Source organism: Colossoma macropomum, unplaced genomic scaffold (genome assembly GCF_904425465.1).
Source record: "Colossoma macropomum unplaced genomic scaffold, Colossoma_macropomum, whole genome shotgun sequence".
Lineage (NCBI taxonomy): Eukaryota > Metazoa > Chordata > Actinopteri > Characiformes > Serrasalmidae > Colossoma > Colossoma macropomum.
In genome coordinates this window covers 36935985-36951023 of record NW_023494789.1, presented here as the reverse complement: position 1 = coordinate 36951023, position 15039 = coordinate 36935985, and the positions used below count along the sequence as shown (strand labels likewise).

The following is a 15039-nucleotide window of genomic DNA, read 5'->3' as shown; positions in this document are numbered from 1 at the left end:
TATAGCAAGACAGTGAAAAACAAGGCGAAATAAACGTTGATCAAACTGGTGCTTTATTTAAGCTAACTAGCTCAGCCAAAGGCTTGAAAAGTAGGCAAGTGAATAAACATGGAAAAGAAACTTACATCAGGAGAGCAGTGATGCCTCTGTTCCAGGGGAGTTCCACTATTTTTTAAATTTTCTGCTTAATTAAATGGTTAAGATGTAAACAAAGTCATTGACAGTGGTATGTTGTCAAATGCTCCATTCTAGAGAAACTTGCTCAGATAGGAGTGATAGGAAACATCTACAGAGTTAAATGCCTTTAAAAGCTCCCACACAAATAAACATTTGAAAATGTGTATCTTTAAGTTAGAGTTATTATAATATAAAAAGACACATGAAGATTCACTGGTCATTTTGATAGTAAATGAAATGGCTATATTTGCCACCCCTGGTTTCGGTCAGCACCACTGTGAAGAAATCTGAGTCTGTGAATTACTCTAAAATGCACCATTTCAGACCACTCTCAATGAGTTTGTCTACATCCCAGTGATTGAATTATGCACCGTTTTTTGAAACATTGAATTCCTCTTTAATTGGTGGCAGCCCTAGGTGCGTTTTCATCCCCATGTGCAGAACAGCAGAGGGTGGCCCTGTCACAGTATTGTGGGGTTTGGACAAATGCATTTATATGGGTGTAATGTCAGGCAAAAATGTGTCTGAGACCCCCTTTTGAACTGGTTTAAATCTGATTTAAATGGTTTTTGAGTGCTTTTACGCTTGTATTTCTTGTGCATAAGCTCTATCCAGATATAATACAGATACACAACGTAGATGAAACGACCAGGTGTAAACAGTGTCCAAAGATAGTTCTTTTATCACATCAGGTCAAAGAACCCTTGTGGCACCTTTATTTTTAATCCTCACTCTAAATGTAAAAAGTAAATTAGTTTGTAGCCTGCTGTTCCTTGCTGTATAAGAAACCGTGATAATTCTGACATTTTCCATTTTAATATGATCTCAGTTCCAGTTCTCAGGTGACTTTTTATGCACTAAACAAAACATGTAATATATTCCAGCAGTCCTGCTGCTGCACACCTTCTATGACACTTTTTAGAAATAAAGTCAGGGGAATTATTTTGAGTATTTGGGGTGACATTGGCACAGTGGGTTAAAACAGCAAGAGCCAGAACGTGGTGGATCTTGAAGGTTCTCTGTGTTATCCTCTACCCCCTGAGTCTAGCATGGCAGCCATGACAGATCCTGAAACATGCCAACTTCCAAGTTGCCAAGTTATTGCTGATGTACTGACACTGTACTGTATGGAGCTGTATATTGGAGCTGTATTAACATATGATGTGCAAATTCTTTGTCTCTGCAGCATTATGAGGTTTATGGTGTCAAAGCGAAAGTTTAAGGAGAGTCTGCGGCCTTACGATGTGATGGATGTTATTGAGCAGTATTCAGCTGGACACCTAGACATGTTGGCCAGGATTAAAAATCTGCAGTCCAGGCAAGACCAGACACAAAAATCTCAAACTGTCAGAGGGGAAAGTTTCTCCCCCCTTTTTAGTGTGTTATCCTGTCTTTCTTATACCAACACACATACATGCACAGACAACACTATTTGGAGCCATAGCTTCAGTTGTTACAGTTGTATAATGCTACAAATTTTCTTGCATGCCCCCCTCTTTTTGCGTCTTTCCTGGTTTGAACTGTGTGACATTTTTCACCCCCGTACACCATGCAGTCACTTAGGTCAACAATTGTCTTCTCAGTTTCATAGTGTTTGTTTAATATCATGGTGTGTACCAATTTATCATTTTGTGATGTTTTGTGTGCGTAAACATTCACCCACCATGGAAGAACTTCACTGACAATTTAAGTTCATCTACAAGGCATATAGTATGGTCAGTCATCCTTTGAGTGGACAAGGGAAGACGGACCTGAACAAGTCTCTCTGACATTCAGCATTCACTTTCTCTCATTTAAGAGCAATTCCATTCAACCCATCAAAAAGGACTATGCGTGTATATATATTGTATTGTGATTTAATAAAGTGATTCAATATATACAGTTTGTAAATATATTCCCGCTTCTGGAGCATTCTTATAATGTCAAGGCATACTTTCAGTCTAGAAATCTTGCTCCAGTGTCCTGGCAAGATCACAGCATCAGTTAGTTCATTTAAGGAGCCGAAATTTTTAGGAAACCACCGTTTGGCTGTTTATTCCATAAAGTATGTCTGGAATATATTTTCACTTATTTGTCCTTGTGTCTCTTTTCCTGTTTGAATTTCTTTTTTTGTTGGTTTGTTGTATATTTGCCCCTCCCCCCTCCCTTGTGCTGATGTGCCCATGGCCCTGACGTTTGTGCTGGTCCGTGTCACGTCATTCTGCATTGTGCTGTCCTCTCCTCTATTTGCTTTGCCAGGATAGATATGATATTGGGTCCTCCGGGTCCCACCACTCCCCGCCATAAGAAGTATTCAACCAAAGGAACCAAAGAGTCGCCCCAGTTCTCACCTAGGTTAGGACGCACCAAACTGCATCTCTTGCTCGTATTAGAGCTCTAGTCGAATTTTTTTCTGGGTGTGCTGGCCGGAAATGAAAACAACCTGTTTTTGCTTCAGACTACAGGACTGGTAGGACATTACCTCCTGGGCTGCTCAGTTACCACAAACAACGCACAAGCATTAACCATTCTTTCTCATAGAGGTGGGTGGAGTAGCCTAAACTCATACTGCAGAAAAGGTGTTATTACTTCTAGGGATGCAAAATTATATCCGAATCACAATGCTATATGCAAATATTATCAGCATCAGACAGGTGTTTACATTTTTACTGATATTTTATACCAGTATTTGATGATGTATTTATAGAGTTATTATACTCTAAACAACAGAATGTTGAGGCAACTTTGAGCTACTGTGTTAAAATATCTGCATTTTATTAATTTTACTGTATTTGTAAACCTACAGAAATAAATATTATATTTATTCATAATTACGGATGTAGTCCCAATTTTTACGTTTTATAAACATTTACGCAACAGCATAGGTGCCAACTACAGGGGGCATTGGGTCCTCTCTGAACTAAAGTTGCAGGGGGGCAATGCCCTTACAGTTCTAGGGCAAAACTCTAGAAAAGCCCTGGGAGTCAAACTGCATAAAACAGTCTGAAATATCTTCCCCCCATTTAGCCTTAGCCTGGCATTTTGTTCTTCTACCAAAGGCGAAAACACCCTTACAGCATGAGGCTTAGCTCACTTAATGCTGTGTTTTATTTCATTTGATAATGACAATTGTTTGAATGGATTCAGAGCAGATCTAATGTAATCGATTTCCCCATTTTTTACTATATGATCTGCAAAGCAATCACATTATCTACTTTGTTATATTTTGATGTTTCTGGGAGTTTATTAGCACTTCAATAATAAATTCAAGAGACTAATTAAATTTACTTTGAGTCGCCGTTTGCTGTTGACGTTTTGTTATGGTGATAATTAAACAATCATTTTTTTTTCTGGTTGCTATAGCTGATCTCTGAAGCAGTTATACATTGAAGGCCCTTTTGTCTTTTGAAAAATGAGCAAGACAAAGCTACAGCTGAGCTAAAATGTTGCTGTTTATTATAGTAAAGATGCAGAGCACGCAGACTGGTGAAAGCAGACTACGTGCCCAAGCTGAACCTGAACTGAAGTTCAATGCGTTCCTCATATGCAGTGTAAATATATTCAACCACAAATCCTGCCTAAATGTCCACATCACTTCCCCAGCATTAAACGTCTTGCCCCAATGTTTAACTCAAGTCAGCACCCATGGGCATGGGCAGATATGTACAAGAAAAATATTGGCATCAGCCTATAATCTCTGTATTGTTGCATCCCTAGTTACTTTAATGAGATACCTTTTCAGGAAACAATTTGAGTGAGGATAGAAAAGTACTAGGTCCACTACTACCTTTGAATTGAGTAACTTATAGACTTCAGTGAAACTTAGTTCATCCAGCATCTATCAGCATAAGAACTGAAGTTTTGTTAGGCTGTGTTCTTCTCCTTTTGGGATGCTTTTGGTCTTTTTGAGGTGTGAAAAACACAAAGCAGTACGAATGCTGTCACCAACAAAACAATTAAATTAAAGTAAAAAGTAACTAGTAATTACTAGTTACTTTCAAAAGGAAAATAAAAAGGAATGATTAACTAAATATCAATAACTAAAAGAAAAAAGAGTAAAAAATAGATCACTTTCCTCACAAAACCATGAAAAATTGTAAAAAATATTATTTAAAATTATTCTTATTAATTTAATTTACTAATACTAAAGTACAAATCTATCAAAAGTACATGGAACTGAGTAAATGTAACTGGTCACACCCACCTCTGCTTTCTTAGCACTTGAAAAGTTACATTGTTATCACCATTGATTGATTACCTTTTTTAGGATTTTAAGCACTATATGTGCCTTCAGTAGTGCTCTTGCAGTGAACCCGAAACATTTTGCTCTTTGCCGAGGACAGTTGTGGGTTTAAATTAGAGAATGTTAACAAACTCTTGATTCACTTTATATATTTTGTTTGTTGTAACTGAGCATGTCCTGTACCTTTCCATGCGTTTGCCATGCCCACTTAATACTCACTGCATAGGTCTGGCTGACACACAGTTAAAGCAAGGATTTTAAATACCATATACCATACAGGTAAGTAACTAGTAGCTGAACAAAAACAGGTTGAGCTGGTTTGCTTGCATCGCTGTATGAAATGTAAAATCTGGACCGAGCAAAATGCAGCCAAGGTGCCAATGACCAAGTAGTGTTATAATTTCAGCAGTTTTTTCTTATACTTATGCATGCTGGCATGACATATAACATGGGCATGCCACATAATGCACAAAGACCATTTTAGGATGTTTGAGTATCAGGTGTATGTATGTAAGCTCATTTTTGTTGACCTGTTCAGTTTTTTTGTTGGTTCGTTAGTTCAAGAAAACTTGGTGCTTCAATATATTAATTGAAGGAAACTCTGAAAGTAGTGTAACAGGTAATGTTCTGGGCAAAGCCTAACAAATAAGATGTGCATCTTATTTTAATATTACGTGTAGTATATCATTTTGAATAATGTGTCAAATTCATATGTTAAAAGTAAAAATCAGCATGTGATTTGCCTAAGTTACTGTATATATGTATTTATGGACTTCATATATACATACAGACAAATTCATATCTTGTATATGGATTTTTTTAATACCTACCTGCATAGATTTGGTACTATAGGCAACCTCATTTTGTAGCTTCACTGACACATTGTTCAAATGCTATAAGACAATGCGAATAGTAAGTCCTTCTGGTGGGCCTGGCTCTCCTTTGTCCATTTCTCTCTTTGTCTCTCTGTCTGGACACACTTCTTCATACCATACCCACCATTCTGCATGCTCTCAGTCACATCTATAATGCTCTGCACTTGGCAGAGAGGTAGTGCAGGAGTGCGGGATTTCCTCTTGTCTCCTATCTCCTCCTATTCTACTTTTCTCTGTATGCTACTGTCTGTATTTCTACTGTTTAATCCTTAACACATTTAAAACATTGCAAATGTTCTGGCAAAGACTTTTCTGGCATAACCTTTACATAATCAGTTGATACTGGAATGTATGCTATATGCTAGATTTTGTTTCTCTTTGCTGTGATTGGTAGAGTGGACCAGATTGTGGGTAGAGGTGCTCAAATCACAGACAAGGACCGTCCTAAAAGCACCACCGAGACAGAGATCGCAGAGGACCCCAGCATGATGGGAAGGCTTGTGAAAGTAGAGAAACAGGTCACTAAACTTTATAAGATTTCACAAAGCTGGTGCTTTTAGGCAGAGTGTGAATTACACTATGATTTTGAAAGAGGGTCTGCTTTGCATTTCTAGCTTGATTTTCTGTACTGCCCTGGAATATAATTTGGGCCTAAGAGGGTTAAATGTTCGGGTGCTATGCGATATAATTCACTAATCACTGTATACAACAAGCACTGGACTATACTGTAAAAAACATTGTTTTATGTGAATAGTCAGCTAAATTTAAATGTTAGGTTTTGTTTCTTATGTTACATAGGAATACAAATTAGCATTATGCTAGCAGTAGATAGTTGATGTAAAAATGCTAGCCTACTTTAAAACTGTTATCTGAGTGCAATAAAACTAATACAACTGATTGTCATTTCTGCATGTATTTGTAGCTCATGTGCTACCTGCAAACATTAAAACTTCTTCAATGTGCCGCACACATTGATATTATGACTTAAAATGGGTCTTTGTTATAAAACAATGCTATAAAACTAGGCACACAAAAAGCATGCAAAAATTGAAGCAAAGAGCCATACTGCTGCTGTTACATATTTTACTCGCTAGCTAGATAGCTAATTTTCTGCTACCTAGCACGCATGTTTCTGTTTCAGTTTTACTTTCTTCATCTTGTGAGGTAAATTTAGCACCTAATGGTAGCAAATATCGAGCATCATATTAATACCACTCGACACAAGTTATCTAAACTACATAAGTGGCAAATTATTTTATAGGCAATTAACACAGTTCCATTTAAATTACAAGACTAAAGTAACTCTTCATAATAAATTAATGGGTAATGAGGACATCAAAGTAGAAGCAGTGTCATTAGTTCAGGATTGGTATGACTTATTATGATGGAAAAAATTCTACTATTTTTGGCTTTCCAACAAGGCTTAGAAACACAGAGAATAACATGGAAAACATACGACATAACATAAAATTAGGGAAATACAACGTATAAAACTTACATTTTTAAGAGCCCTCCGACTCAAGTTTCCTGGCTTTAGGGACTCTCTGTTTTTAACTTCATATAGGAGCTGCACATCTAAAACGCATAGCAAATTATACCAATATCAGCGAAACTGAACTTTCAAAAAATCTTCGTTCCATATCCTGCCTTTGCAAGATGACTTAAAAGTTGTCAGCCAGTGTACTAAAACACTAACCAACTTAAAATACTGGTGAACATATTATTATTATTATATATTATTACTCAGAAGCTTAGAATTATACTAAGCATTATACTTAGCAAGGTTCATTTTAAATAGTTTACCATATGATTTATCTTTTAGTAACTTAGTTAAGGTGGTCAATCTCCAAAATAAGTGATTTAAGTTCTGGTTTAATGCTGGCCAGAACCTGAAGCAGGATGTTTCCCTAACTCTGGTCTTCCATAGGTGATGTCAATGGAAAGGAAACTGGACTTTCTAGTGAACATCTACATTCAGCGTATGGGAATCCCACAGTCTGAGACAGATGCCTACTTTGGGTCCAAGGAGCCTGACCCAGCCCCACCATACCATAGCCCGGTTGACCACATAGAGAAGTCCGGCTCCATTACTAAGATCATCCGTTCCAACAGCTCCGTTGGCCAGAAGAACTTTGACCCGCCTCCCTCCACTTGCGCCAACCAGACCCACTGCCATCCCTCCACCTCCTGGCATCCACAAGCCCTTCCTGAACCCCCTCAGCAAAGCCAGGGCACCTCCCCCTGTGGCTGACCCATCTTTGGTACGCATCCCACCTCCACCGGCCCACGAGCGCTCCTCTGGTGGACATAACGGTGGTTCCAGAGGTGCGGGGCAGCACCACTCTCGTGGGAATGGGCTAGAGGAGGGGAAACCTGGAGGTCTATCCCAGCAACAGGCAGGTGCTGAGAGCGACACCTCCATATCCATCCCTTCAGTGGATCATGAGGAACTGGAACGCTCCTTCAGTGGCTTCAGCATCTCCCAGTCAAAGGAGAACCTGGACTTTCTCAACAACACCTACTTCAGCGGGGTGGCACGCTGCTCTAAAGTGAGACCCTACATTGCAGAGGGCGAATCCGATACAGACTCTGACCTCTGCGCCCCTTCACCTCACTCTGCCACTGGGGAAGGAGCTTATGGTGACAGGGGTTGGTCTGGCTCAAAGTAGTTGTTGAAGCAAGCTTTTAAAGTGGGATTCACCACTGTGGATGGCAGCCTCTGAAGCCAAATGCAATGGGAGACTTGGCGAAAAGCTGTATTTGTCGTCTTTAAAATCAGTGCTACGTCTTGCAGATACAGCTCCAAAATCAGTGCCAGGATCTTGGTGGTAATGCCAACAGCCCAAAATGTGGAACCTCCTGGTACTTACGAATTACTCGGACACCTTGAAATGGTACGTGTGGCTGTTACCTATAAAGGTGCCATTGGTCATTTCTTCTTTCAAGAGACAAGTGTCTGTTCATCAGTCATCTTGCATCTCTCTTAAACAAAAATGGAAATGAGAGAAAAGCATAAGGAAAGACCAGATGGACGACAAGAGCTGAGGATAAAAAAAAGTCATGGTATGTCTCCACATTCAAGCACATACTATTCTTAAAGCACATAAGTTCATGTGTCCACCCCTGCAGGCAATGTTTGGTGACCAGTTCAGCCTGACTTGTTACTCTGAATGGTTCCACTTTGTCCACATTAGCCCATGAATGTACTTCACAACATGACAACTTAATAGCTAAAAATCTGATTTCTATTTTCATCACACCACCTTAATATTCAACAATATCGCATTGTACTCCTTCAGCAAAACATACCTTAAAGTTTCACTTTAATTATATATGAAAGGTACACTATCACAGTGTCTTGAGTTTACAGCATTTTTATCTAATCCCTAGTTTTAATCATTTGCATGAATCAAGAACATTTAAAAGGGATGAATTGCAGTTTATTTCGTACTACAAACTATTATGGCTTCAAGAAGAGGGAAAAAAAGCTTAATATTTTTATGCAGATTCTTTTTTCTTTTCCTAAAGAGAACCGCTAAAGCAATGTCTAAATATAATATGTATTAACAATTATCATGAATTTAATGACCCCCTTTAATAAATCTAAATTTATGCATCAGTCACATTACATCAGTCAGAGAGTGTGTTATCATTTTGTGGAAATTTTCATATTTATTCATGATTAACTGGCTAACTTTAACATCTGATTCGTTTAAGAAACATTCAACTTGGATAGTCGGTTCATTGATAATATTAACTTTTACCGTCTTTGCTGTAATTCTTTTACTGGTCAGGACATTTACAGTAAGCAGAACACAACAAAACTGTCTACTGCTCACTTGTGCTGATATTGCACAGTTTTAAGCGTAGTTATAATTACCACAAGGGAGCGCCAGTTACCCAGCTGAGAATGCATACAATGTTTTTGACTTTCTCCCATTTTATGCAACTACAGAATCTTTTGTGGTTACACAAAATGTTCTGCTGTATCAATCCATGCTGCATTATCAAACAACCTGCTTAGAGAAGAATGTGTAGAACTTCTAAATAGTTAAGATACCCAACGACAGGCATGTCATTTAATGATGCAGAGAGGTTACGTATCCTGCATCTTATCCTGACAGTGAGAACATGGATAGTTATGGTCACAAAATCCTCCAGCAGTAAATAGTATTATGGTACAACTGCGTTTCAAACCGAACACCCTCTGCAGTGCACACTTCTTGGTTTAGTTGGAGCTTATGCACATGCATATCTCATGTAAGACCTGGTTCTAAAGGAAACCTGTTATCTACACTGCATCAGTCACTGCTGAACCTGTCACGTGTTTCAAATGCACCTTCCACAAAGTGCATCTCCAAAGAGCACGGTTTAGTTTGCACCGTTTTGTCTTCCATCTAGCCTGTGTTCTTATGTCTAGTAAAGACGACTCACAGAAACTCCCTTTATCACTGTTTCGACGACTCCATCAAAGGCAGAGCGTTATGGAGCCAAGAACATTTCTTAAAATCTAGAACAGTAGTAAAGTGACCATTTAAGTTGAGGCATACTTAACAAATTGTGTGATTTTCAGACTTGAGTTTGTCAAAGTCTAACAGAACATGTGGCTAAGGAAACAGTTTGCAGGCCTTAACTTACAGATGCATAAGGAATGCTTGAAAGACATTTCTCACTTGTCCATATGGAAGGAGTGATAGGGTTGTTGTAAAACCATGTTAAAAAAAAAAATTGCATTTTTGGGCACACCGACACAAGTCTAAAAGGTGTCTTGGTGTGTTAAACACCTTCGAAATATCTGTCATAGTCAATGACTTGTGTTTTTATTGCATATCTTGTCATCACAGCTGCCTTGCTTGGTTTAAAGAAAAAACATTTTTTGATTTTTCCAAAGAATATACTGTATTTTGCTAATTTGCCTTGGGTGTTATTGATAACGCAGATGTGAGTTTTGTCCATGTTTTCTGTTATGTAGAAGTGTCCTCTCGCTGCAAAATCTGTTTTAAACACACAATGTGCTTGTGAATGTATTATTGAATGCTGTCACGTGGACACAAAAACATAAACACAATATGTTGTTTTCATTTGAGAGGAAACTGCTTTCAAGTGTATAAATATCTTCATTCTAGGGCTGGCAGGCACAGACAACCATGGTTCTCATATGTCGCAAACGTAAGATATAACTCGGGAATATGTTTGGCCCTGATTTCTAAGGCATTTGGATTTGTTGTTGAGTTCCACATCCCTAAATAGTTACATATTCGTATCACTGTAAGCTCCATAAGGCATCTAGGACCAGTCATTGGAATCAAATGTGTAGTTTCTTTCTTGGATACATAATGTTACTGTGTGATTAACAGCCTCATTATACTATCAACACATCTCAGAACATGGTTGTCTATCTCTGCCAAGGCCAGAAAACACACAGGACTGTGCAGAAGACAGATACAGAGATAGAGCAATACTTTACGCATGTCATGTATCCTGCAAGCCTTATGTTTTCTTTTCTACTCATGTCTCAAGTGGCAATTACATGGTTTATGTTTACATTTTTTACAATAGCCAAGCTTTCAGCTGAATAAAACATAATGTTGTCCTTGCAAAGTCTGTAATTTTAATGCAATTGTTTTTCAAGACACCATGGCAAAGTTTACATTGTGTTGATGATGTCCTGTCAGATCCATGATTGTTTTCTGCAAAAAAAGGCACTATTTCTTTTTTTTTGGTTTGTTTGTTTCTTTGAGGGGAAAAATGCTTGCCAGCATGTTTTAAACCGCTGAATGCCATAAATATAGCTTTTGATTATCATGTAGCATATCCCTTGTGTAGTCACTCGAATCCATGGACCCATGGGAACTGTATAATAAACTTTGTATTATTAGACTGGTTGATCGCCACTTTGTGTTATTGTACTTTGCAGTATCTTCTCTGATTCTAAACAGGACATTGTCATATTTATGCATCACATTTGTGGTTTATTGTCAAAGTAGAGTAGTAATAAGTGGCATTGTCTACTTCAAATTTAGCTTAGTAACAATAATGGCTGTAGCACAAGGTCAGGATAAGTTGCTCTAGTTATCTTTAAACTAGGGCTGGCACAAATCATTTAGATACTTAAGTATTCAGTCGTTACGTTGGTATTTGTTTATCTGTTTTGTGTGTGCTTATGTCTTTCTTTTTTTTTCAAGCCTCAAAAATTGTAGCCTAAAATTCAACATATTTTATCAGCAAAACTCTTCAGATAGAACAGTTTATATTAAAATGCAGAACCTGTTAAAAATAAATCAGTTATAGCTGGTTTAGTTCAATGCATGTCATCTTGCCTCAGAGCAACAACCTAAACTACTTTCCACATGGTCATTAAAGCTAGAAGAGCAGAGGTGCTTAATAAATCACATGTGAGAGCACTTAAAATAACAGGACGGTAAGAAATATCTTTAGTGCAAAATCTGTGATAAGAGGCTGGTTTACCAAAAACTCAATTATGTAAGTATAGTGATCTGAGTATCTGAGTACCACTATCTTTAGCAGTGGGGATCGCTCAGGGCAGTCTACTCCTTAAGAGAAGGCCTAATGATGTCTGTCTGGTAATAATACATGTCTAATTTTTTTTAATTCAGTCAGGTTTTTTTTTCTCTGTGGTATCTGGGTAGATACAACCAAGCTAGCTCTCCCATTGGTTTGGCCTTCAGGAGCTGGACTGAAGGCATAAGTGTCAGTATAACATATAACATTATGAACTCACAGTGAAATCAACCAATTACGTTTTGATTTACAAAGGGTGAGGAAAAAACTCACTCTAGGCCTTCTAGTTCTAGTTACATTGCTGACTGCAAAGATGAGTGATAGCCGAATCAATGCATCAATCAGATGCTAAAAATGGAAAACAGCAGTAGCTCTATGCCAAGTCTTCTTATTAAAGGAATCACTAAAACACAGTAAAATATATAAATATGTCTGTTACAAGCTTCAAAGAAAAGATGAATGTCTTTTAAAAGCTTTAAGTAATCATTAAGCACTGTACATCCACATGTTATGACGGTAAGTTGTTTGAATGTTCCTATGCGCATGTGTGCATGAGTGTTTTCTCAGTATGAGTCGTGCAGAGCTGAACGAGCACATAAGCCTATCTGTCCTTGACACATCCACAGAGGAAAGCTGAAATGGACATTATTGATGTTTAGTTTTATGCTCCGGTACACTGCGAGTCCCACAGGTATTCTGCTTTTGAGAAACCTGAGAGTGCATATTGACATGCGACACTTTCCTTTTTTATCCTTGTCCTTTTATCCTTGTCTTTTCACTTTACAGCTTCATCCATCAAGTAAACCATTTCTTTTCACTTGCAGAAAAGAAGCGTGGTTCTTTATTGAATCACATTGCACTCTTGTTTACAGGGTTTAAATGTAGTGAGTACAACTTGCACTTGCATTCAAATTCAGAGCGATTTTTCCTCTGTCTCTCAGGGCAGAGGAGTTAAAGTGGTTTTTGTATTAGTATATAATTATTTTACAAATGGATGCTGCGAATGTATATTAGAGCACAAAGTGCTTCATATAAAACAGTGCTCACCGCGTAAAAGGCCTTGACTTATACATTTTCTATCAGAGAACTAAGGTCAGACAGATAGTGATGAACTCCCACGCTTATATGTCTACTTACAACTGTTTATGCTAAATACCAAAGCCACTAAAATGCAAAAATAGATCAAATGGGTTAAATATAAATGCAGTTCAATATTGCACAGCTGCTGCAGTCTTACTGCTGTATTTCACAGGCTATTACACCAGGACTGTGATTTGTGGGTTCTGTTGAAACATCCAGGACACAGATTTCCAATACAGTCCTTGTGGGCCCTAAAACAGTCCAGATTTGTGTCCAGTTCCAAATCCTAACACACCTGAGCCTGGTAATTAGATGGCTGGAAAATGGTGATTATCTGGATTAGGTGTGTTGGGAGCTGTAGTAAAACCATGTGAACTCATGATGGCCTCAAAAACTGATCTAGCAACAACTAGTTTAAGTAAACATTGATATTTCTAATAACTGCACAATAAATGAACCATGATATGCACATTGTACAGTACTGTGCAAATGTCAGAGACCATCTCTCATTTATTTAACTGCCAGTCAAAACAGTTATCAAATGGTGTTATGGAATGACTGAAATGTGAGGGGAGGACCATGCCTGAACCCCCTCCCCCATCCAATCTAATGCCCTTCCATGATGAAATCTCCACCATGCCTGTTCCTTAATCCAGTGTCAGTCCTTCTAGCTTCAAGCAGAACTCTGAGTTCTCTCCCCTCCCTCAGTCAGACCCCCCCACCAAATACAACCACACCATACATTGAAGGCATGACTCAAATTTGCACGGTACTAGTTCTAGATATTTCTGAGGAAATTAGATATAAGATAGTCCACTTGCATAACACATATGAGACTCCTAACAACCATGCAAGACCTGGTAGACCACCAAAACTACCCCAATCAGATATACAGCACTTAAAGCTTTCATCTTTGAGAGAGAGGAGAAAATCAAGCTCCACTCTTGCATCAGATCTGAAAACATCCACAGGTGTTTCTGTCCATCCTTCCACTGTGAGAAGACAACTCAACACTATAGGTCTGAAAGAATGTGTAGCTGCAAGTGTTCCCATAACAATAGACTGGGTGAAGCAAGTTGGTTGAAAATCCAACCAACTTCTAGGACTGAACTTAGGAGGTGTGTTAAACCTCCCAAAAGAGGAATGGGAGCTGTAGTAAAGGGCAAAGCTGGACACACTAAATACTGAAAAATATGATATTTAGTTGTTGAGGTTTCTGTGTACTTTTCTGTTTAATTTTACTCCAAACACTGACAAATTAAAAGGTGAATAATTTGTCTTTAATGGCCATTTTGACTGGAAATTAAATGAAGGGCGGTCTCTGACTTTTGCACAGTATTGCACATAATGCACCCATTCAGAGAACTGCATTCATACACATTGTAGAATTTTGGATACCAGAATGTCGTTAGAATGTGGCAGATGAATGTCTGGAACTCATTAAAGCTGCTACATGAATGAGAGGAAATAAGCCTACACCTACACTGCGTTTGCTGGAGCCAGATATTTCATGTGAATGCGCTGCTGAAAGGGTCAGCAAGTCCTAGATGAATTGAATGGAGGCTGAGTGTTTTTATTTTGTGCTAAAAGCCAGACCTCTTTCTCTAGGGCAGGCCTCTAATGGACATGTGTGACCTTATGTGCGTGTGTGTTTGCTTGTGATGAGACTGGGGGTGGGAGGGGTTAAGGGGACGAGGAGAATGAGAGAAGTTGAAAAAGCTGAATTGTCATCCAGAAACACAGTTCAAGAAGACTGAGGGAAATATAGCTTTACTTTTTGAGTTTCACTTTTTTGCTGTGTACTCTGCAGTCTCTTCAGACTGCCAGTGATGCTGATGTGTTAGTGATTTCTCTTTTAAAAAAGCAGTGAAAATGACCTCTCTGTCTGCACGATTCCTCGTCTGTCTATGATTTATGAACATTTTCTGGCCCTCGAGAGAAACCAGCTCGGAAAAGGAAGCTATCGTCAAACTTCTGTGGAAGAATGAAGAACAATAGGAGCACTTCTCTGCCTCTGAACAATTCCTCAGAGAGAGGCTGTCAAGCTTTTACAGATTGCAGGAATAGAAAGCTTGAGTCATCACACAATGCCCTCCCTCTATTGTTATCCCCTGTTGGGCTTTCTGATGGCTTTCCTCCCTCTGCAAGGTAAAACTTTTGTCT

At 38.5% G+C, this 15039-nt stretch overlaps 1 protein-coding gene across 1 annotated transcript in view; it reads left to right on the top strand.

Moving 5' to 3' along the window:
* Positions 1-8577, top strand: part of LOC118808487 (potassium voltage-gated channel subfamily KQT member 2) — a 64646-nt gene extending 56069 nt beyond the window's left edge. Inside the window, 4 exon segments of the mRNA XM_036571198.1 lie at positions 1364-1495; positions 5669-5792; positions 7202-7506; positions 7508-8577. Coding sequence (XP_036427091.1) covers positions 1364-1495; positions 5669-5792; positions 7202-7506; positions 7508-7943 — 997 coding nt within the window. The 3' untranslated portion in view covers positions 7944-8577.
* Positions 8578-15039: the final 6462 nt, after the last annotated feature.